Source organism: Notolabrus celidotus, chromosome 6, assembly GCF_009762535.1.
Source record: "Notolabrus celidotus isolate fNotCel1 chromosome 6, fNotCel1.pri, whole genome shotgun sequence".
Taxonomy (NCBI): domain Eukaryota; kingdom Metazoa; phylum Chordata; class Actinopteri; order Labriformes; family Labridae; genus Notolabrus; species Notolabrus celidotus.
The window spans coordinates 27397660-27422430 of record NC_048277.1 but is presented as its reverse complement, the minus strand read 5'-3'; the positions used below and the strand labels follow the sequence as shown (position 1 = coordinate 27422430).

The 24771-nt window shown below is 40.3% G+C and overlaps 1 protein-coding gene across 4 annotated transcripts in view; it reads right to left on the bottom strand.

The window, feature by feature from the left end:
* Positions 1-4204: 4204 nt before the first annotated feature.
* LOC117814897 (PDZ domain-containing RING finger protein 4-like) overlaps positions 4205-24771 on the bottom strand; it is a 159825-nt gene continuing 139258 nt past the window's right edge. For all 4 annotated transcript variants that reach the window (XM_034686468.1, XM_034686469.1, XM_034686467.1 and 1 more), the window contains 5 exons: positions 17021-17119; positions 14721-14783; positions 11874-11975; positions 10606-10737; positions 4205-8482 (listed from right to left, as the gene is read on the bottom strand). In XM_034686468.1, the coding sequence (XP_034542359.1) occupies positions 7022-8482; positions 10606-10737; positions 11874-11975; positions 14721-14783; positions 17021-17119 (1857 nt within the window). In that variant the 3' untranslated portion in view covers positions 4205-7021. The remainder of the gene's footprint in view (positions 8483-10605; positions 10738-11873; positions 11976-14720; positions 14784-17020; positions 17120-24771) is intronic.

Genomic DNA, 24771 nt, shown 5'->3' with positions numbered 1-24771 from the left:
AACTACTGTCAGGAACTAGGCTAACGACTGCCAGGAGGTACTGAACGACTTTCAGGTGATAGGAGAACAACTGCCAGGAACTAGACTAACAACCCTACTTAGGACCTTACTGTGACTACCAGTCCAGTTGCCTTATGGATCAAGCTTTGGAAATCTGGATTACATATTAGATAGATATTTTATGACACGTTCACAATTTTGAGAATTTTGAACACCAAATGGTGGGATCTGTCATTTGAGCTATTGAGAATAGTCATTAAAAGTTGTGGGAATTCTGAGGAGTTCTACTTTGTCCATAACTGGTAAACCTTTATTCTCTTAATATGAATTTCAAAAGTCTAACCCTTGATTCTACAGCAAGCATGTACGCCACAGAGAGAGTATTAAGATTCCAAACAACACTGTACAGATAACATACCAACAAGTTACTATGACATTTTGAGGTGAATGAACACTTCATAAGGACATTATTCTGTGAGTCTTCCACCATGGACGAGTGCGCTGTGTAATTAAAGGGATTATTTTTCTCAGGTTTGAGTGAGTTCAATGTTTTTATAATTATGTCCTACTTTGTTGTGCTGTACAGTCAGAGTAATGACTTAAAAGTCCAGCTGTGATGACATGGATCAAAGATGTATGGCTGTTTTGTATTCGTTGATAATGTATTCCATATCATTGATAAATATTTCTTGCCTATAGGATTTGATAAACAGTCCAGAGTCTGACTTGATGTTTATTCCGTTCCTGTGTCTGACTTCCTGATGCATGCTAGACGCGAGTTCCATCGAAAATAGACTCCGTTTTGCTAAAGATACGTGTGGAGAGACTCTTCTGATGGACCTGAGATATAGCAAGGCTGTGCTGTGGAAACACAAGCATCGCCTAGAGTGGGAACTGATCAGCTCTGAAGTGTGTGGTGCACACGGTACGCTGCACACACCCTTGCTGTGCGAGTCAAGCAAGAGCAGACGCTAGATCCGTCAGGCCCCTCTTGTAGGGGGTTAGATGGAGTTCTCCAAAGGCCAGTTTGCTCACATCAAGTGCTTGAAAATATGAGAATTTTAAAAGGCTACACTGAAGAACACCAAACGCTGAAAATACAAGAAAACATGAACGCAACGCCTGGAGGTAACAAAGAACAATTTCTACTCAGAAGAAAGTGTGTCTCATATCAGGAGGAGTGGGCTCTTTTTTTTTATATATTTCTCCAGTTTCTTTAAGTGAAACAAGTTTTCAGTTAAATGGAAACACAAGAACAGAACAGTCTTGAGGCAGTAGAGTATCCGTGACTTTTCAATTTCAGCTTTAGCTCACTGACAACTGAAGATAATACAGTGACCAAAAGTATCCCAGGAGCTCTCCCCTGCATATGACAGAGCCATGCAATGATTAAGCGGTTGTTACATATTTTAATGAACAGTAAGCCATCCATGTAGAAGGTGATTTTAATTAATATCTGTCTCTGTTTAATCACTTATTATCCACAGGAGGAGGGGGAGGAAAAAGTGAGTCAGTTTTGAAGATATCTGAGGTGAGTACTTGTTCTGTTTCACTGACTAGACTAGACTGGTCTTGACCACAGAGTGAGGTCCTGTAGTTTTTGTTGTTGGTATTCACAATGTTATTGATAGAACACATTAACTTAAATTATGCCTATCCTCTACACCCTATATCCCACAAATACCCCTAAAATATGCAAGAATTTAAACTATGTCTGTCAAACAACTATTTTCTGATTATTTATTTAAATCACGATTGTCCATTACTCGCAATTAATCCCACAATGTATTTATCCATTGTGAATGCAATTTAAATGGATATTTTTCAAGTTTCTAATACTTTTAGAAACATAGGATTGGATAAATATGCAAATATATGAATATTATTATTGGATTAATCAAGAAAATTATCCAGAATAACCTCAAAGGTGCTGCAGGCTCCTAAAATAAACTAAGCATAGCATGTCAAGCTCAACAAGCAACAGCTGAAGGGCATGTTGACTAGTGTCACATTATCAGGTAATACTAGCACAATGTAGTGTCCAACTTTACACCTGTAAAGGTTAACTAAACATTCACTGCTTTATTAAGCAGCTCAACACAAGATGATGGACCTCACACAGCACAACACACACATTGTATCAGTTGCCTACATTTGTAAGTAAATTTTTCCTTCATTCAAAGATCATTCCCTGGATCCTAAACACTTAACTCAACTCAATTCAACTTTATTTATATAGCACCTTTCATACGTATAAACATGCAGCCCAAAGTGCTTCACAAAATTACAGAGACAGAAAACAACAGCAATGGTAAAATTAAAAAAGGGATTATTATATTTATTATAAATAAAATACTTAAAAATAAGATAAAATAAAATCAATACAGTGAAATTAATAAAATGAATAAGAGTGGAAAGAAAAGTTAAAAAATAAGGTAGCGTTGACAAGATCAGATGAATACAGGGAATAAAATAGATAAATAAATAATTAAATAAGATAAATATCTTAAAGCAATGATTAAATTAATAATAAAATGATAATAATGATAATGCAGTCCAGGGGTAAAAAAATAAATTACTCCAAATTAAAAGCTAGATTAAAAAAGTAAGTCTTAAATTTACTTTTAAAAACACCCAGAGAGCTTAAAGCAAATAATCTCAGACAGTGTAACTTTGCTCACCTCACATGGGAAATAGTCCATACTGGATAGTTGGAAACAGAATCAGGTGTATCAGCTGTTAGCTCGGATCAGCTGTTAGCTCGGATCAGCTGTTAGCTCGGTGGACGCATCAGCTGTTAGCTCGGATCAGCTGTTAGCTCAGTGGACGCATCAGCTGGTCGCTCCACGTCAGGTGATATTAGCGACTTACTCCGGTGGAAACTCAGTTCACATCGACATTAAATACAAATAACTTTGGTCTTGTGGAGACAGTCGTCTTGCAGGGCTTTGAGGTTGAAGTTTCTATTCATGAGACACATTTCTTTATCCGTTTCTCCTCAAGGAGCCCCGGGATAGCATGTTAGCATCAGAGAGTTACAGACACCAGGATAGGGATTTCCACTCTGCAGTCTATTCTACAGAACATAATATAAACCATACAAAGTCCCCACGGCGCTGTATTCAGTAGTTATACATGAGCAGTGGACTATCGGCATAATCTCCACCCACTGTCAACAACTAGAGTTCTCTCTCGGTCAGAGCCACAGTCAATGGCCAGAGCGTAAGACCATGGTCACATGAATCCACCCTGTGGCACTATTTGGAACTGCAGCCATATCGCCACCGGGGTGTCAAACATGCGGCCCGCGGGCCAAAACCAGCCCGCCAGAGCTTCCAATCCGGCCCACGGAATGACTTTGCAAAGTGAAAAAAGTACAGAGAAGACATTAACTGCAATTTTTCAATACAAGTAACTACTATTTCAAATGTGTCCTCTGGAGGTCACATAAAATCATAGTGCTGACGGAGCACACCTGAACAGTGCTTTTTTTCCAGAGACTTTTTTTCTCAAAGTGAGAAAACAGATGACTTGCTGTTTGCATAATCCGATTGAGATTCATAAAGACTTTTTAGAGCACTATAAAATGATCCACTAACTACTAACCCCTGCATACAACACTGTCCAGCAAGAAAACTGTTCATGCTGGAGCTGAGGGGTCCAAAATAATCAACTTTACCTTCTTCATTATTATAATCTCTGATCTTTTGCTGTTAACATTTCACTATGTGTCAGGTGAATGGGTAACCTGTGTGTTTGGTGTGTTCGCAGCAGGTTTCAGGGCTTAAAGAGTAAAATATTCGGCCCACTATGAGACTCATCATGGCAAAAAATACAACAGCTGTTTTTGTAGAAAGATAGTTCATTAAATGTGAACATTTTCAGAACTTTTTTCACTAAAACAAAGGGAAAAATTTAGAGTTGTTGTTATTTATAGGTTATTATGTTATGATTTTACTGGTTTGGCCCACTTCAGGACAACTTGGGCTGTATGTGGCCCCTGAACTGAAATTAGTTTGACACCCCCCAGCATTAAAAATGATGGCGTTATAGGGAATTAAAAATAATAATAAAGCCCTAATTTAAAATAATTTGTGCAAATAATTTAATCATGCAAGTTGTACCTGGCACAAACTGCAAAGTTTATCCTGAAATATTTTGGATCTTCCTGAAACATTTGAATAAAAATACATAACCAGTGCAGTGTTATACCAAAAAACAATAATTTATTTTCATTTCTTTCACCTTATCACACATTTCACCTGGCTACAAATGTGCCCAACTACGCATTACCCAAATTAGACCATGGACATTGACTCAAAACAAATACAGGGGTCAGTTTAAAGATTCAAATTTACAATATTTCAGTTAAAAATGAGGCATTTTGGAATGAGTAATCTGTACATGTAACGGAAGTATAAATTCATTTGATGGATGGTCACATATTTCAATTAATGTTAGTTTTTTTTAATTATCCCATTTGCTGTGTTCTGAGTCCTGCTCAGTGGCAATCATCCAAACACGAGTTTTAATGTGACTGCAAACTTAACTCAGTAACCACAATACAATATCTATGAACTTTCCCTGTTACTAAAAACTCAGTTTGTGTTACCCATGAATAAGGCTGAGCAGTACCTCCCTGTGGCACAGAGACATCCAGAGACAGTTTGTTTGTGCATGAAATCAGCTGCAACACAAACACATCATTGATTAAGTTTATGCTGTTAAGGCTATGCTGAGTAAAGGTGTATGAAGAGTAAAAATCATGTAAAAATACCAGTATGCAAAAGCTATGAGAAGGTCCATCTGTTGTTGAGTATGTAGGAAAAAAATTAGATTTTAAGCAAAAATAAAACAGAATACAAAATACTTTATTACCCAAAGCTGGAAACCGTACAAACAAAGCTGCAACGCTGGCAATGAGCCATAACATTTTGGATTCTTGGGATGTTTGTTGTCCTTCACCACAAAAATCTTAAAAAAACAACTAATTTGGAAGAACAATGAAGTCAATTTTCTTGTGTTGAAACATTTTTTCTCCAATAACTTGTCTCGAGCAGCTTCTGCAGTATTGTTTCAAAGTTGTAGTCGTGAGAAAATCAGAGTCCACAAATAACAGAAACAACATTAGAAGAGTTAAATGTGAGGTATTGAACTGTTGAAAGATGTTTTTTATAAAATTGCTGATAACAAAAATGATATTACAAAATTAATTTGTTAACCAGAAATCCTTCCTCATATCAAAAAGTTCAATGTTTAGGAAACTGAACCCTCAAAATGTTTGGCCCCTAATGAAAGAGATAGCATTATCATGTGAAACAGGTTTGTGATATGTTCCAAATTAGTTTCAGGTATTTTACAAAACAGTAGTCTACAGGATGCAAGTAGGGCTGGGTGATAAATTAATTTTATTGATTAATTCGTATTTATGTCTTAGGATGAATTAAAAAAATTACAATCTATATTTTCTCTAACTTCCTCCACCGCTCCCCTTCGGCTCTCGTAGCTCACACCCTTCCGTTTTATTTACTTACTACAGAGACGTACACAACAACAACAACACAGCTGCCAGTGTTAATGAAGAGTTTGTTCCCAAGAAAGGCACAGTCTTATCTGTCGTTTGGAACTGGTTTGTTTGCGCCATCAGACCGCCAACAAACCAGTCTGCTGTAAAGTTAGCTTAAAGGCTGTTACACAACCAATTTGTTTTAGCAGCCTAAACAGAGGCATGCAGCCAAGTGGGAGAAATGTGTCTTGTGACAAGATGCATATGACCGCTACAGCCAGCAAACATCTGCTAAAAAGCATCAGCAGCATGAGCAAAATCATTCTCCAGTTGTATTGTGCACGGAGTGGACAAGTTATTAGAACTATTACTATCGCTAGAGACACAGTGTCCATATGCAGTGAAAAAGCCTGAGTTTGTCCACTTTTGACCCCAGGTATGTGCTACCCAGTACTTTGCTGAAGTTTTCCTGTCTCATCTGTGCAGCTGTAAACATGAAAAGATCTATAGAGAGCTGGAGGGGATGTTGTTTTATTCTACTACAAGTACAGACATATGGTCCACTTGAACCCTGCAGCCATACATGAGTTTGACGGGCATTTTTTCAACTACGACTGGGCTCTGCCAAGTGTCGGCCTTCATACAGCTTACTTTCCTGATGACCACAAAGATGAGCTGATCGCCTGAGGGCAAAAAACTTGTTCCGAGTCTTTCCTTTGTCATGTCGTTTTTTTTTTCTAAAAAGGTAACAGGAAGAACGGCTAAGACGGTAAATTAAGTTTGATGTAAAAAAATCCAAGATTTTATTTTGAGGCCATATCGCCCAGCCCTAAGTGCAAGATATGCAGCACCATGACTGATGTGACACTTATTACTCCTTTAGAGCCGAGGTCTGAGCATTATTAAGCCTCTTTTTTGTAAACATGCTTTGAAACCTGCATTTGATAATTTCTGCTTTGTTCACCTTTTTGATTCAAACTTTTTAGAAACCAGAGCCCAGATATTCATATATCGTTTAACTCCTTCTCACTAACATGGTCAAAAGAACTGACTCCAGCTTTAAAAGCCAACGTACGTCTCTGAATAAAGGAACATTAAGAAAACAAAAGAAAGGCAGGAGGCCTGCTGATTCTTCGTCTGTTGCATCTGTTAAGTGTTATAATACATAAAAGAAAAATACTTAACTTTTCTAAAGATGTTCATACAACTACTTTGAGTTATATGGTTGTAACATAAATATGAAAATAGAATTGAAAAGATAAACATGTTTTGAGTGAAGTAATAAAATAATTATATTGTCATAATTTCATAGAAAAATGCTTTTCCCACATAGCCATGTGAAAAAATGATATTGAAAATCATGAAGAAAATGCTGAAAGACCACTGATAAATTCTTTACAAAATGCTTTTTGGGTTACAAAGTGTGAAAAATATTCCTTATGTCCTCATAAAAACGCCACATTGAACGAGGCAAGTATCATATACCGCATGGGGTAGAATGTGTGATATCTGTCTTTATACAGTAGTGACTGACAGGAAGGCGTTGTGCACCTTGGCTCCCTCGGGGGCCTTAGTGCCGTGAGTCATCAGTTCCTGGATGGTCATCCAGTTATCTAGGATCTTCTTGTTGCGTTTCTTCAACATCTTCTTGTGGCTGAGTTCAATGATGCTGACTTCCTTGCGACCCTCACTGCTGCTCTGAGGGTTTTCCTTCAAGCTTTCCAGGCGACTACGCTGCATAAACTCTCGTCTCTTCCTCTGTTCTTTCGCTCTGACCAGGTGCTGCTTCCTTTCCTCTTTGCTCCAGTACTTCCCCATCTTCATTTCACTCATTGCATCATCATCCGTGGTCATTCCCCCGCTGCGTTCCTCTTTAATCTTAAGAGCTCTCTCCCTCAGGATCTTGTCTCTCACGGGCCTTTTGGTGATGTAGCGAGTGCCGTCGCTGCGGATCTTGACCTTCCACTCCATCTTGGGCTCATTAATGGGCCTCTGAGGCTCTTTGCAGACACTGAGCAGACTGAGCTGACTCTGAGCATACTCAACAGCTGAGCGCTGTTGGATCAGCTGCATGTAGCTCTGGTAGTGGCGGGCATGAGCTGGGATGTTGGCCTGCCTCTGCTGGGAGCTGTGGGACGGAGAGAAGTAAGGAATTCGGGAAGAATGTGGCTTTAAAGCCCCACTGCTTTCTTCTTCAGCCTGAGGTGTGTGGTTGGAAGGGTTGCTGTGGTCAGGACTGCTGCTTTTGCCTGGGACTGGAACACGACATGATAGGACTGGACTTGGGCTAAGGGAGGGGCCGGTAGCAAGGCTGCTGCAGAGGTTCCTCTGGTTGGTGAGACTCACCATCCTTTGGAGTGAGTGCTCTGGAGAGCGGTCCATTGCTAGAGGGGTGCTTCGTGAACTCTCTGCCGTGTTATAGGCACTGGAGCTGTCCTTGTCAGATTTCTCCAGCCTCTCATTAATGTCTGCCAGCTTCCCCCTGGTGGGGTCACTACGATGGAGGCTTTGGTTTTTGGTTGAAGGTCCAGAGTTGCCCGTTGACGGTGACTGCTGTCCCTTTCGGAGGTTATGGGCCTGCATGATGTTCTGACATTCAAGTTCGATGCTTCGCAGCTCCTCGTTGAGCATACGCAGCTCATGCTGCACGCCGCCCTGCTCCCCCATGCTGCACTCAATGGTGCTGCGGCTGTAGAACAAGTCATACTCGCCACTGTTACGTATCTGACACTTCAGCTCCAAGAGCTGCTGGAAACGATCACCCTCTATTTCATCGTCATCATCATCCTCTTTATCCTCCAGTCTCATGGAGCCCGAGGTACGGTGTGCATCCCGACTGTCTCTCAGGCACTGGGACAGACGTCTCTGGATGTGTGCCAGGACGTTCTGATCTGAACTATCCATTCTGTCCTTTATCGTCTGTACATTATTCTTATGAGGCAGTGTCGAGCAGGTGGGCTCATCATCTTCTGCCCTCTGAAATGAATAAAAAACAAGACAAGCTTAAACCTTAAATACTGCATTACAAATATGAGGCACACATGCAACACTGCTATACAACTTGTTTTTTAAATCTATAAAAATAATTATTCTTCAGACCTGCAAATGTGTTTATTTGAACATTTCTGTAAGGTGATTTAAAACGGAGTATAAGGGCAATGTTACAGAGGGAGAAAAAAGTTGGAATTTTTAGAATAAGGTCACAAATTAAAGTAAAGTTGAACAAAATACGAATTAAGTTGTAAATACATGAGAACAAAGTCATAATTTTAGTCCACAATTGAGGGGAAGGAACAGCAGAGCAGCCATCCCCCTGCGGTAACATAAGGAAAGTTGAGCATCTTATGGAGTTAAACCCGAGAATAGGTTTCATTAATAACAGAATACCTGATGTTTTAACACATCATCACCACACAGTCGTAAGTATCATAGAACTGTGCAAAAAGTGAGTCTGTTATGAAGAGCTGCAGGCTGATAGGCAGCCTGTACATGCTTCTTTTACCACTTTGTCCTCAGCTGTTGAGTGTAACTGACATTCTGATATACCCCTACATGTTATTTTACATATAGATTAATCGTGGCCTATAATTAAGAACTTATTCTCTTAAAATACAACTTTTCTGTCATACATTTACAATTTAAATCCTGTAAATGTACAACTTGAATCAGATTTTTTTTTAAATATATTCTTGTTTTTTTTCCCCCTGATGATTTTTGTCACCTAAAATTATGACTTTATTCTTGTAAAATTACAACTTTTTCTTCTAAATTTACAACTTCCATCTTAACGTATGAGTCATTTCTTGTACATTAACAAATGTATCCTCCAAACAATAATCTCATAAATTAAAAAATGTGTTCTCTTAAATGTAAGACTTTTTACCCTTAAGACCTATTCTTATTAAATTATGACTTTCTTAAAAAAAATCAATTTAATTTAATAAATTAATAACTTTAATCTAGTAAATAACAGATTTATTCTCCATAATGTATGAACTTTTTCTCATAAATTTACAGCTTTACACTCATATTTCTTTCCTCATAATATTAAGATAAGATAAGACAGTTCTTTAATCATCCCACATATGGGGAAATTCAAGTGTCACAGCAGCAAAGTAGACAGAGTATAAAGTATAAAGAAAACAAGAGCCTATAAAATATCAATTATTAAAAAGTCATTAGCAATTTAATTAAAGAGGTAAAAATAAGCATATCTTACAACATATATATCATTGGTTATATAGTCTGAACACTGCAGGAAGAAAAGACCTACGATATCTCTCCGTGAGACACCGCAGTTGAAGAAGTTATCTTGTTATATGAATTTATATAAACTTTTTCCCCCCCAAGTTGCCCTAATCATATGTTGTATAATTAACTTTTTTTTGTCTCAGCTTGTTTTTTGTTTCCTTCCTTTTTGAAACAAGGACACAAAACAACAAAAAGACACCAAAAATCCTGTGTTAAGAGTTCAAGGAGTGCAGCCCTGTTCTGCAGTCTCCTTCAGGACTACATGTGCTGTTGTGTGTAACTCTGTTGTACAGCTCTGTTACTTCAGGGATTGTTTCCTCTCCGTCATCTCTTTGAAGTTCCATTTATATGGATTTTTGTAGCATGCTATCCTCTCAACAAAACAGAATTCTAAATTATGATTTCTTATGTCTGGAATAGAAAGGATTCATTGGTCCCCTTCCATAAATATTCATAATCATTATTTCATATTCATGTTTCAAAGGGCAAAGCTGTTTTCACAGTTTTTCTCTGAAAGTAAATGGAAAGTTTGATCCCTTCACTGCCGCCAGCTAGATCTGAATATTGACGGTGACTAATGACCTAAAAAAGTCAAAACAGTTTTTGGTCAGTGTGATGGTATGACATTCAGAACACAATGGGTGCTCCACTCTGTCAGTCAGAGGGAAGGTTAACTTTGATCATTTTCTTCTTTCAACAGCAGATCTGGTTTTTAGGGGTTTTATTCTTAACGAACAGAGCAAATAAAAAGAAAAGGGCTTGTAGAGTTTCTTAAACCCAAACCAAAGCGTTGCCATTGACTCACTAATCCAGTTACAGCCGAGAATATGTTTTTACTACTGTCTGACCTGCTCATTCTCCTGATCCTCCTCCTGTAAGGCAGCCAATTCCATCTCCTCTCTTTGCTGCTCCTCCAACATTTCCATCTTCAGCTGCTCCAGGAACTCACTGTGCTCATCATCCAACCAGGCCTCCTCCAGCTAAGGGTGAATGAAGAATGAAAGCAAGAAGAGAGAAAGAAAGGGGCAAACGTTATTTTTCAAGGCATGGAGCTTGTGGTGACACAGTGTCAAAACAAACTGTTGGATGTTTCAAATGGATGCTCAAATCGGATTTTGTGTAGGAAAAAACAAAAAAAGGTTCTGACACCAGAAACTGCAAACATCAATTTGAAGTGGTGTTTGATATATGCCCCCTTTATTTTTTAACCTACAGAACAATGACCCTCATCTTTAAAACATTTGTTCTTATCTAAAAATCCAGCCAATACACTTTTATGGACATCAGAGTGCCACCTCTGACCCGTCTGCTCCAAACCATCCATCATCTATTTGTCTGCGTGATGTGAACTAAATGGGATCCATATCTGTAGACTCCAGATTTACAACCCAGAGACACATTTAATTACAAAGAGTCTACCATTGCTACTGGCACATCTGCACTGCGGCAGAGTTCTTCCGCTTATTTGCCATCGGCCTTGGGCCTGAACTCACTCCACATTAGCATGCCATTAGCTTTTATGGCTTACCGTTGGAAGTCAATTACAGTGGCGCTACATAAAAATAAAACATGATGAGGTGTCTCAGTGGTGGCTTCCACTTGGATTGGTTGTGGTGGTGTGGAGGAGGGGAGGGTTGGCTATCCAAGACGGCTAAGAGTCACTCTGAGTGCTTATACTGCAAATGATAAAAGCTCAAGGCTTTAATTTGTGAGTAGTGTGTTTTCTTCACCCATGGTAGCTCCATGGTACGTGTTCTTTGGTTGTAAAGTAAGAAGTCTATGGCTGTTTTCGAAACGGCCTGCTACATACTACTTACTAATGTAGTAGGCAGTAGGTACAGCAGGTACAGTAGGTACTGCCTACTACATACTGCGTTTGAATTTAGTATGTAGTATGACTGTTCTGTTCGATCTGTGTCACTGGATTTCCGGTTTCAGAAAGCGGAAGTAAACAACGACCAAGCTGATAGAGAAACTGCTTATTTAGCATCACTTATGATTTAAAAAGTTGAGAAGTGGTTTACATGGAATTTAATAATTTTCGCTGCACCCAAAACTAAGTTCCCCCCCTCATAAGAAGAAAAAAGAAGAAAAGAAAAGCGTGATGTTCTCTAACCTGCATCTCAGGTCTGGCAACCAGCAGCACGATGTTCCGGCACTGTTCATTGGAGAGCGCAGCCATTGCTTCCTCTCTGTCTTGTATGTCTTGGCCATTAATCTGAAAATGACACACAAACATGATTACTTCACTTTGCTGTTAAATCTGATGCAAGCAAGCAAAACATAATAGAAATAAAATGCAAACATTTCATCACAGGCACAAAAACACACCAAGTCTAGTTTCATTCTCTAAATGTGCAAGCCCCTTAAGAAAAACAAAGTACAACAATAAAAGTGGCACAGCACAATAATGCTCTTTTTTTCCTGAGGAAATTGTAAACACTCTGTGCTGCTCCCTGATACAGGGCCGGTCTCAGCAGTGATTATGAATGGGACAGTGGCCGTGGGCAGACGGAGCTGTTATGTTCACCAAAGTATCGAGCAGCATACATACATCTAGCCATACAATTAACTGGCCACTGACAAGGGGCGTCCATCTTTTTGCAGGCAGAGTAATGGCCCTGTCACTGGTGGATAATAGTGCCAGAGTACTGGTCTGCCTCACAAACACACAAACACACACATACACACTTACACACACACCCTGTCCTGGCTTAAATCAGGCATCCAACACATGGTAGACACCAGAAGATAATTAGACCAACAGTGCTTATGCATCCGCCCCCCTGCATCTTATAATTGCCTGCACAGACTATTTACTCCTCCTTTTGAGTTCAATCCTGTTTCCGCTCTCATGATGTATTACTGTATTTATTTTGCAGCCTTTCAGAATAGAAAATCACTGAGCACTCTTTAATTTACAGACTATCTGTTTATATCCATTATTCAGACTGTGACTCTCATTCTAGTCAGTTGGAAAATAGTTCAATGACCTATTTCAGGCATCAAAATCTCCTCTACCTGTAAACAGTTAGGCAATGAAAGCTTGAATTATTTATATTTTTAAATCAACAGCTTAAAAAGACTGGATGGAATCCAAAAGAAGCAAGAACACAAAAACATCAACCCCAATTTAGCTGTCCCAGCACCATCCTAGTGAGCTTTTGAGGCTATTCCAGCCTTTTTTGCTTTTGACCTGCAAACTGAGCAGGCGGAGGAAACTTGTCTCATTCAACCACTGTCTCCTTATTTTCCCTCCTCATAACCTTGACCTGGTTGTAGGATGTTGTAAAAAGACTCCTCTACTGCTTTAGAAAAGTATTTGGCAGTGGAAGTCATAGTATATTGGTTTGATCCTGCTGTGTAGGACTTGAAGACTTGACTTCAGGAGTAACAGGCTGACTTTTGATAACCCATGGCAGCAGACATCTGTGCTCAGCTGGGGAGCCTCGTGGTGTTGGTTGTGAATGACTTGGCTCTAAAAGCCAGCTATTAAATGTGTTTGATTCTATGAAGAGCCAGATGATGTGGATCACTAAAAAAACTTTGCCCTGACATACAAAGATGGATCGCAGACAACTTGAGCAAGATCAGTGGCCTTCATAGATTTGAAGTAATCCAGATCTTATTGAATAAAATGTGTTTGGATTAAATCTCTTACTGGACTTGGATCATGGTGACCCTTTCTGTTTCTGCAGAAGGGGAGGCGGACCATCTGACTTTTAACGATAATTCAAACTTCTGTTAATTAAGAACTGAATTTATGGATTAAATGGAGCGCCGCCTGCAAGCTAGTTCAGACAGACAACTCGAGCTGCGCTCATTCATACTGACACGTCATCATCCTCCCTATCAGCTGATCTCAACATCCTCATTTGGCGGTCTGTTTAAGCTGCAAGTCTCCCTGTCTCTGCCTCTGCTTTGCCAATGCTCCTGCTGTCCTGCTCAGTGCTGTGTGCAAACTTCTCACCCACCTCCTCCCCGGCATCCACCTGCGGGCTCCGAGGGGGCTTAGTCCTATCTCATTACAATGTCTGCATTTAAATAATCTATGAAATGAGGAGTAATGAGCTTCGGAGCACATATGCCAAACACAATACTGTAGGCTGCAATAAACTTTATTTTAAGTAAACATGAGTTGTCTGACTGAACTGTTATCAAAAGTTAACGTCTTTGTTAAGTGATTAATAGTTAACATAGACAAATTTTGGATTCACTATGACCCCCTCTGGTTGTGAAATAGTAAAAACATTGTTAAAATAGTAAAGTGAATTCCATGGCCTGATATTTCAGATAGGAGCTGGTGGTGACCAAAAAAGAGCTGAAAGAAAATGTTTCTGTTTGACTAACATTTATCAGAAAGCTTGAAAACTTGAAAACACTGTTTGTGCTTCTGTGTCTGCTAGAAAAGAGAGAAAAGCAGAAGTTGGCCACAAAATGTATTAAGGGATAATATGCCAAATGCTGTGTTGCTGCCCACAAATGGCCTAAAAATGTACTAATGCATCTTTAGTACCATAGTTAAGAGGCACAGCTCCACAAAAACAACAATTACCCATTCAACAGACAGAGGCAACACTATCCAGGCCTCTGGATCCCTTTCTCCTTACATTAGCAGAGTCCCTCTCCCTCTCAGGCCTGGAGATGAAGCTGGGGGCTAATAACAGCCAAAGCCTTCCAGCTAACCCACAGGAGATGAAGAGCTGTGGCGCACGCCAACCCTAACCAGAAGTTCTGTTGGTGCTGAGTCTGTATCTAAATCAGCCGGGGGGGCATTTCTCCCCCTTTAACAGTCACAGTGGGGGTGTGTTCCCCTTTTTAATGTGCTGCCATTAAAAATGAATGGGCCCTCGTGCTGGGAGACAGCGGTTGAGAGTGTCAAAATAAAAGCTGGATTATTAGTATTATTATGAATGTAATGAGATCTTGTGTGGAGTGGAAAAGTGAGTGTGTCGGACTGTACCTGTAAGATGCGATCCCCCTCTCGGATACGTCCATCTCTGGCAGCGATGCTGTTTGGACTGATCTGTAGAGGAAACAAAAGAATGCTTCTAAGACACTTTACAGTCTTCATCTGAGAGCATCCCGTCTCGCCTGAACATATTTTGACTCATTATAGAGAAGGAACCCAGAGCTCCACATGTCTAGACTTTTATTAACAACATTAGCAACAGTGGTTTGCTGCAATGGAGGACCATAAATGTCAGATAGCTTTTCTGCAGCTTACCAGGCAGTTTTCAAACTCTTGTAGCCCCCAGCTAAAGCCACAACAAACTGGATTATCTCTTTTATCCTTTAAGTCCTCAATTGTACCTGCCTCAGAAGTCATATCCTGGCAGGTTCATAAAGGACAAGCCTCTGCATATAGCATCCACAGCCCATAACTCAACCTCAGCACATGACGCACCTGCCCCTCCTGTAACTAATGCCAGTGAACAAGGGGGCAGGACACTCTTTCATCGGCCAATCAATCGGTGTCTGGGGCCGTTCGTTTCACTCTCTCCTACAAGGCGGGATCTCTGGAGATAGTGAGGTGCTGTGGCACTCCATCTTCATGATAGTCTACTCCTACACAGAGGAGCACTCATTAAACTGGGAGGGAGGTCACAAGACAGGGATGGGAGTGGGACAGGAGGGGAAGGGAGCAAGTTGAAGGCAGTCTTTCTGCGGTTATGGAAAAGCAGCTAAACCCTGGATAATCTACGACTGAAAATAAAGAATTCTATTAATTGCTGAGACGTCAATGTGAGCTAAAATGTCTGGGGTTCCATTTTCACAACACACAAAGAAGGTCTTAGGTTGTCTCACTTGTTGGGTATATTCTGTGTAGAGTTTTCTGACTGCATTGGGAACAAATGTATCGAGAGGAAAGATAAACAATGGAGCAGAAGGTGGACTGAAAACTCTAATTGCCCATTAGAGTGAATGAATGTGTCCTCTGGCTCAGTAATAGACTGGCTACCTGTCCAGAATGGACTCTGGCTTTTTGCCCGATGGATGCAAGGATACACTCCAGCCCCATGTGCCCCTGAGTAGAATTTAACAAGTGTAGAAAATGGATGAGCTGGTGGAAAACTTTATGTGCTCCTGTTGTCTTGAATTATTTAGCCATTGTGCTGTAAGAAACACTGGAAACAAAGAGAAATACACTTATAAACAAAACTATGTGGCCATTTATCAAGCCCAACAAACAGGTGAAATTTGGCTTATTTTAAAATGACCTTGCATTGTTTCTAATTCTTAACTCCTGCATGATATGAGCACGCAACTCGACTACATCCTGTATACAGTGACATTCAGCCACTTCATCTGAATGCAGCACACAACTCTCAGCTCCACTTTTTCACAGAGCAAACACTTAAAGATGCTGCCAGAAGCCACAGACCGCAGTGATTTATATTCCACTCAGCTCTCAAAGTGAACACCTTGCCTGGTCCGAGTCCACTTCAGACGAATCAAAGAGAAAGTTGAGCAGTATTTCTATTCTCTCAACAAGTTGGAGAAAAATTGAAAAGTTTTGCTGCTAAAAGGTCTCTCACAGCTTGCTTGTTTGTGTCGGCTGTATTTAGGGCCTGGACGAAGACCTTAGACACCTTTTGAAAGTGCTCTTTCTCTTCTCCTGCCTTGGCAGGCTCTTCACGTTGGAAACTGACAGTGTAATCACATGCCAAACTACTCAATAATGTCATTTACGTTTGATAGAAGAGTTCAATTTGAAATAACCGCACCAAAAAGAGAAACCTGCATTACCCACATGAATAGCCAAGTAAATTGTAAATTGTGAGATGAATATAAAATGTCACAATTGATTTAGTCATGAAAATCCAGCTCTGAGTCCTTCGCCCATTTTGCTGAGAATCTCCAATCTAGCCAGGAGGACTGTCTGATTCTTTAACAGTGTATTATGCAGATGTGAGACTTCAAAGCCGCTAGAAAGAAACTGTAGATAGAAAACTCATATACCTTTTGTCCCAAGAGTATTAATATTAATACTTTTTACTTCCAGTCTTTGGTTGGTTAAAAAAAAGGAGCGCTAACCGGAGGTGGAAACATGTTGCATGTTTTCACAGAATCTCCAGGAGCCACGCAGAGATCAAAGAGATATGAGTCTCTGTTAAAAGTAGTGAAAAACTTAAGTATGAAAATGTAGTCCTTCCTCAGGCTGTAATAAGCAAAACTCATCGTGTTATTTAAAGAAGATGAACCCGTCCAACCCCAGATATTTCAAGGGTTGAATCTTAAAGGCATAAAGGGTTTACTCACCTCACTGACATAGATGGCCACATCTTCCTCTTCATCTGTCCTGTAGCACAGAGTCAGTCCCAGTTTCTCTTGGCTGCTGAGTCGACACAATTCCACTTCCTGTGTATAAAAGAGGAAATATGAATTAATGTAAAAACAAACTAAGTTTATTTTCCGTGAGTACTGCACACAGGGGATGCCAGTCAGCGAGGCCCTTTATTGAGAAAGGAGGACAACCGACAAGAGCTAAGCTATCACCTGCTACATCACAAGAGTAGTGAATCCATGCATGCAGCCGGAGGAACATGAGTGTTATGCATCTGTGAAATGGTTCTCAAATAAAGTGTCTCTCTATTATAATTTTTTTTTTTTAATTACAACAGAGAAATCCCAAAACAAAGTTTACACAAACAACAAAAAGAAGAGTACAGGAGAGAGGGATCATGTCCATTGCCAATGTCAGATGAAGGATAAGGAAGCAGAGACCAAAAGAAACAGGCAAACAGGAAATACATTTTCTCTCGGTAGGATCGTCATAGCACGAATGACAAACATAGGTAGGCAAAAGAAAATTAGAAATAAAAACAAGAACAAACAAAAAACAAATAAACCCCCCCACTGCACCTCATCCCCCAAAGCACCTTCCCAACCCATCTCAAGGACCCTGCAGACGGACTAAAATTTGTTCATAGCAACAACTTCAGAGTATTTATGGTATCAAACCAACTTGTCACATTATTGGTTTTAGCATGATGCATTTCTGCTGCCCAACATTCCATGCAGGCAACATCAATAAAACCCAACAGTCCATTCTGCACTGATAGTGAGTGGGGAGGTTTCAAGGCATTTTCACCTTTATTTGACAGGACAGCTGAAGAGAGATAGACAACATGGGGATCAGAGAGTTTCTCAATAATGGGGCTGAGCTGACCAGCATCCCGTGTGAGTAGTAAACTTACCAATGACAAGTACCTCATACAACCCTGCTTAAAAAAACAGACTATCCCTTTGACAGTGACAACACTACCATTTTAATATTAAGCAGGAATAAATGTACAATGTTCACATCCTAATATTTGCTGATTAGCTCTTAATCCTCCTGTTATGTTCGTTTCTTAGGGACAGCAATAATGTTCCTGGGTCAACTTGACCCGAGGCATATTTAATGATTCAAAAGTGTCCGAACCTAAAAAAATACCAATAAACATTATTTGAATCTCATTATTAACTCCATTACTAACCATTTCAATCAATATTTTGCGCACTGGTGTTCTTTAATACTCACAGATCATGGTTCAATGAGGATAACTCACTCGTTTTTCATTAAAATTCATGTTAAAACTTTTTTTAATGTACATTCAAAAGCCCTAAATATAAATACAATAATTGTACATGACATAGATTTTTGTTGATTTTATTTTACATTTAGAATTTTTTTTTTTAAGTCTTGCAAATGTGTGAAAAGAGCCATTTTTATTGTATATGTTGTTCACACTAATTAAGCCAAGCAGAAACATTTCATAGCGAAATAACACATTAAACATTTTTTCCAATTTTTGAACTCTAAAATGGGTCAATTTGTCCCGCAACATAACAGGAGGGTTAAAATAGAATCATTAGGGCTGACGGGAAGTCACAGGTGTTGCAAGTATTGAAGAGGACATGAATGTTTTCCAAATGTCATGGCAATCCATCAGATAGTCATCCAGACTTTTCAGCTGCTTACCTAGAGTATCTTTGGTTTGGGATCAACAGAGTTAATAAGATACATCTTCATGGGACCATGAATGCACAAACTGGCAGTCTGTAAGTGTTGCCTCGACTAACCAATACACAATAGTGCCACTTCTGCAATGAAGGCAAGTCAGACATTTATGGATATAAGACGCTGGAAGTTAACTTTTAGCCTTAGAAGCAGTACTTTTTAAAACAAAGTCATCACAAGTTTCACAGGATTTTTGGATTATATCACTGCTATTTTCAGGAGATTGTATATTGCCAAATTTCCATATTTATAAGCACTTAAAGGCAACATGAAAGAGAAGTCTTTGAAGTTTTCAGACAAGAAATACACTTAAATGCTATAAAGACGTCTCAAACCCATCTTCTAAGAGAGATGGAGCCATGAGACTGAAAGCTCCAGAGCAGCTACTAAATGAACCCTGCGTTGATGTTATTTTGCAGACGGAGGACCTCTCTAGCCTCAAACAAGGAAACCGAAAGTGATCTGAGACTCCAAATAAATTACCATAAATATAGAAATCCTGATGCAGAACAATAGCAACACAAGCACTGAGTTTCTGTTCCACTGAAGATCAAATAACAATATTCCTCAACTTTCAGCACGAATATCCTACTTGTTTGGAGTCTGGTTGCCAACTCTCTTCTGAGCTTTTTGAGTGTGAAAGTGTTTGATCATGAAAGACATTCTCAGCCGGCAGAGTTTGATCGGTGGGGCTTTGATAAATGTCAGAGGACCTGGAGTGGGTTTTTTTTCTCTCAAGCTGTTGCCAAGTTTTCAAATATTTGACTATAAATAAACTGTAATTATGCTAATGCTAGCAGATATACATATTTGCTGCAGCACGAAAGTATTCCGCATCTTCCCGAGGGGAGAGATCAACAAACTATTGACTTACAAATCAGGGGTCGTCAAATTTCCCATGAGCCTCTTGCAACACAGCAAAACACCCTAGCGTCAACATGAGTTCCTTATTTAAGTTCATAAATACAAACACACAGACAGTTAGATTTGATTATTCACAGCTAGAGCTTGAACGAGAGCCGCATTTTCCTTCAGCTAATATTCAAATAGGCTCTGAATATTGGACCAAATTCTACTTTCGCTTTGCACCCAGTTTCCCACAACAGAGGTGAAGCCTAAGCCTTTGCGCCGTCTCCTAATGCTGAAACGTATCAAGGGTGTTGGAGGGAATCAAGTGTGAAATGGCCTCTCCTCCCAAAGTCTTCATTAGAGCAGAAACACACCAACTCTCAGCAGCAGCAGGAGCAAGCTGGTTGAGTGGAGAGGAGGACGGGGAGGGAGGCAGAGAGAAATGAGGCAGGGAGGGCTCTGGCGAGGCTCCGAGGGGTCTCACGCAGAAACAGAGAGATTCATTTCCTCTGTGACAAGTATGGGTTGGCTGGTTACACGTGTCAGATGTGGCAAGGCTTTGGGAAGTGGACAAGGAGATGGGGTCGTGAAGTCTGACCAGGGTTGGATGAGATGAGGGGAAAAGAAGGCCATTACCACAGCCAGAGAGCAGCCACCTGGTGCCTCTCTCTACCCCTCCTAAGCTGTTTATGACCCCCAACTTCCTCATACACACACACATAAACACACATCTTTAGGCCCAGCTCCCATCTACTCCCTCTCCCCTGTCACTCATTTCATCCCACGTTTCTCTACCTCTGCCTTTTCCTCACACACTGACAGATTGCTGAGGTGTTTTTGGATCTGCTGGGCTACACACACCTCCACACAAGCTAAAAGAAGTGCTACATCCCTGCATGATCCTTGTGCTTTCACACACAAGTTCACCAAGCAGAGAGCACACATTCATCCAGACAGAGTAAAGGACACTGAAGAAAACCGACATCATCTGAGCTTTGTGTTTTTTTTCCTTTCTCTTTCTCATCAGCCTCCTGACGGCGAGCTCAGATCTTTAATTGACTGTCTCAGAAGAGTTGACAACCTGAAACCCTCGGCTGATATGTCAGCCCACAAAGTGAAAGAGGGGAGAAGCTTTGGCACTGACTACCTGAACAAAATGAGGTGCAAAAAAAACTGTCATTAGCTGTATTAAAAATGTTGCTAATGAGCGACTGTCGTTATTGTTGCTGGAGATGTTATTAAAGCGGCACATCTCCTGATGCAACGAAGCAGTCATGGAGGTAATGGGAGCTGAGGAGACGGCGCGCATCTTGCATGCTAATATGATGTGTGAAGTTGCGTGGTGGCTGTGGGAAAAATTGAAATAGCTAGTAATGTCTCAGAGACATCAGCCTAAAAATAAATCACACAAATTAATAGCTAAGGTAGAGTGGAGGTGTGACAACGTACTACATCAGAACTATCAAGTACTATGAAGGGAGCCTTAAGTTACCTCTGACTAATTAATGGGCTGGATGGGAAGTATTGCCGGGGATTACTGCATGTGTATTTGTATGTAACTGTGCAGAACCTGTGAGCCTTTTTTTACCAGATGTTCTTGGTTTTGTTCAAAGACAAAGTTGTTTTGGAAAAACACCCACACACACTCAGAAGCCTCCGTAAAAGCAGGTTGTCTCCTGATCCATCAAACACGCATTCACCCAATCTCTGTCTCCCCTCTCGCCTTTTGATTTTTTTTTTCTTCCACTCCATTTTCCAGGCGGGCTCTCTGCCTCTCAGGCAGGAGATTGCTGCGTGGCACAGGGAAGAGGGCTGACAGTAAATTAATGACTGCGATGGCGTGATTAGGGGGAAGATTGCCGCCCACCATCAAAGCACATTGGATGCTGTCATAATAATCGCGCCTTTGATTACCAGTGATTGAACAAGCAGTCACAAATGCATGAATGACTATCACTGGCAGGAAGAGAGCAAAGGATATCTCTGAGTTTTGAGTACTTCAGTTTTTTGAGAACTTTGTGAACACATGGTGATGTATGGGTGCACATATACATCAAGGGATCACAGTGAATGTATTTATGATGTTTTTCTGTGAGATATTCGAGCTGCAAGAAAAGGCCTTTAGACATCAGAGAGGGACGATGCATTTAGGGCTGCCAGGATTAGTCGAACTAGTCACAATGATGTCGATGATCAAAATCGTTGGCGATTTATCTATTAAAAAGACGTCAGGGTTTATTTTTTGAAGCTTTGTTTTTCTTATCGAAACTACCGCTGTACCTTCCGCTGTCTTGTCTGCCTTTCTGTCCTTGACACACATGCGCAGTAGTGGTAATTGGGGTCAGCAGTGATGTCACCGGAAAAGTTATACCCAAACATTTCATGGCTAGGCGGCTAAGGAGCTCGAAAGTTTGGGAGCATTTTTCCAAAATAAAAGAGAAGAACGTGCAATGCAAAATCTGCAAGGCAGAACTTGCCTTCCATGGCAGTATGACGGTGATGCACGAGCATCTGAAAAGGAAGCACGTCGTGGCTAATTGAATTTCTGACGAAGAGGGACAGTCGTCTCGGTAAGCTAATTGGCTAGTTAACTGCTAACATTAACGTCAGCAGTGAGCTATTTACTTAACAGCAATGTCATGTTTGAATAGGAAATGTGATGACGCTAATATTTTATAACGCTACGTTACAGGGCTAAAAAAACACGTTCCTCTTCAATGGACAACTTTGCTACCATTGTGCCTTCATTTTATTTTGCACTATCACATTAAAAAATGTCAGAAATGCTGCTACAAGCTGCAAAGTTCATTAAAAGTTTAATGAACTATCATCTTAATTGTCTTTATTTTTAGTTAGCACATACCTTAAAAACTTCAAGCTGGAATCGTATGATGGTTACATAAGAGCAGCTGCATGCTGATGCGATAAGCTGCAATTTACGTATGATCCGATTAGTCGACTAATCACAAAAATAATCGGTGACTAGTCGATTATCAAAATAATCATTTGTGGCAGCCCTAGATGCAATATATGTTTCCATACATTCCTGAGTGTGTTCAGCTCGAACTGCAGTGATGAGAGAAATCTCCTTCTTTCCAACAGAGTGAACAAATAAATTAGCTGAGGAGCAATATGCTGAATATTTTCACTCAAAAACTCTCCCGAACTCGTTTAATGAAGCGTGACTCATTTTGAGCCAAACTTCAAGGATTTGGAGTTAGCAGATAAAATGTGAGAGAGGAAAAGTAGAGCGGGGAGACGCACTGGAGAATGTTAAAGGGGCATTGGACTGTCAGTCTGCCCTGTTGGGAACACACAGTGAAGACCACAGGATTAAAGGTGACCAGGAATAGTCAGGGAAGTAGAGAATTGGTTTCTGTTAACTGTGGTAACTCAAGCAATAAAGAGCTGGTCAGTTCTTTGAGTCTGCTCACTACTCCTGAACATGTTCTGAATTTCAGCAGGCGTATTTCAGGTGTGAGCATCTGTAGTGAGAGCTTTAAAAAAAGACTTTCTAAAATGTACCTTTACAAAGGTGTAGAAGCTACTTTTCTTTATTTCAGGCTCTTTTTTCAATTGGCATGACTGACTTTCATTGTAGCGCTGCAGATATAAATTTTGGGCTTCTTTTTTCCCCTCTTTAGAAAAGGACAGCTCCTTGTCTGGAGTCTTAAATGATCATGCTCTCTTCTAAAATCCCATTTAGGATGTATTCTTGTAATGTGTATAAATGACAAGTTTCTCCCCAGTAGAACTCTAACAGCCTTCACCGGCTCGTTCTAATCTCTTATGATGGTTACGGAAACCTTTCCTCAATGACATGTTGTTTAAGAACAGAGAACACCCTCAGTATCCTGGTCACATACACCCTTTTTTATTTATGTCGGTAAACTGGCAAAGCAGAACAAACTGTACCCAACAATATCAGCATATCTTACTCTCTAGCTAAATCATCCACTGATGAACAACTTATGACGTGGTACTGGTGCCAACTTTCACTGTGGTGCCAAAGCATTGGGCTCTTTTTTTGCTGGATATCAATGCAACACATCCAGTAAAGACACTACAAGATTATTGGGCCAATTATTTGCCTGATTCCCCCCTTTCGACAAAACTAAGCAAACTTGTATTGATAGTTCTTCAGATTATTTTAGTGGGAAGACTACTCTGGAGTAATGTAGAAGAACCTGTTCTTTGTTTGACTCATGTGTACTCTGATGAAGGCCTGACAGCAATATTTACTATCACATATTCTGCTATGAGGGAGGAAAGCCTAAAGACAGCTGAGCACACACTCTGTGGGTTGTCACATGGAAGAGAAACCATAGCCAATCAGGAAGCAAGCTGGCTGAATAAGGAAGTATGACAAACACAACCATGGCGAGAATAGGAACTGTGATGCTGTAAGTAAGATGGACTTCAAAAATGGTGGACGAACTTGTTGATTTGTGGCAACAATGCAACATGTCCTGTAAAAGTTACCACAATCAAACCAACAAGGAGACAAAATGTAGCTGAAAAGATAGCAACATTTAGCTTGACAATCATTCCAACTCTTGCTCATTGTCCGCCATGTTTGTTTCACTAAAGTTGTGTTTGACCACAAGAGATTCTGCAGGATTTAAAGTTTTGAGTCACTGGACTCTGGTTGTTGGTGAATGGTAAGTGAACGTGTGTGGTGTGTTGACCATATCATTGCACTCACACAGTGTAAGTACTAAAATGTCTTATTGAAGATTATTTGTAATCACGTGTGTCTCACATTTTCAACAACTGTTCAACTTTGATAAAGTGTTGGCCAGCCTTAAGGCCAGTGAGTTCGAGTCACACCCACAGTCCCTGCTACTACTTTGTACTGCAGGGGTGGTTGAGGTCTTAAAGTGCTGAAACCAAACACTGTATAAATAATGGACGTAGTATCGGTGACATCACCCATCTGTTCCTGAGCGCTGTTTTGAAGCCAGTGGACGGCGGCAGCCATATTGGAAATGCATAACTCAACCAGGCAGAGTGTGACGTAAAGGGGCGGAGTTTGAGCCTCTTAGCCAACAGCTATGTGTTCCCGTCCGGGAGTCAAGTCAGTCATGTCCTTATTTGGGCAAAAACTCGTAATCTTAATATCTTCTGAACCGTCACGTTAGAAAAAAATGCACCCCCT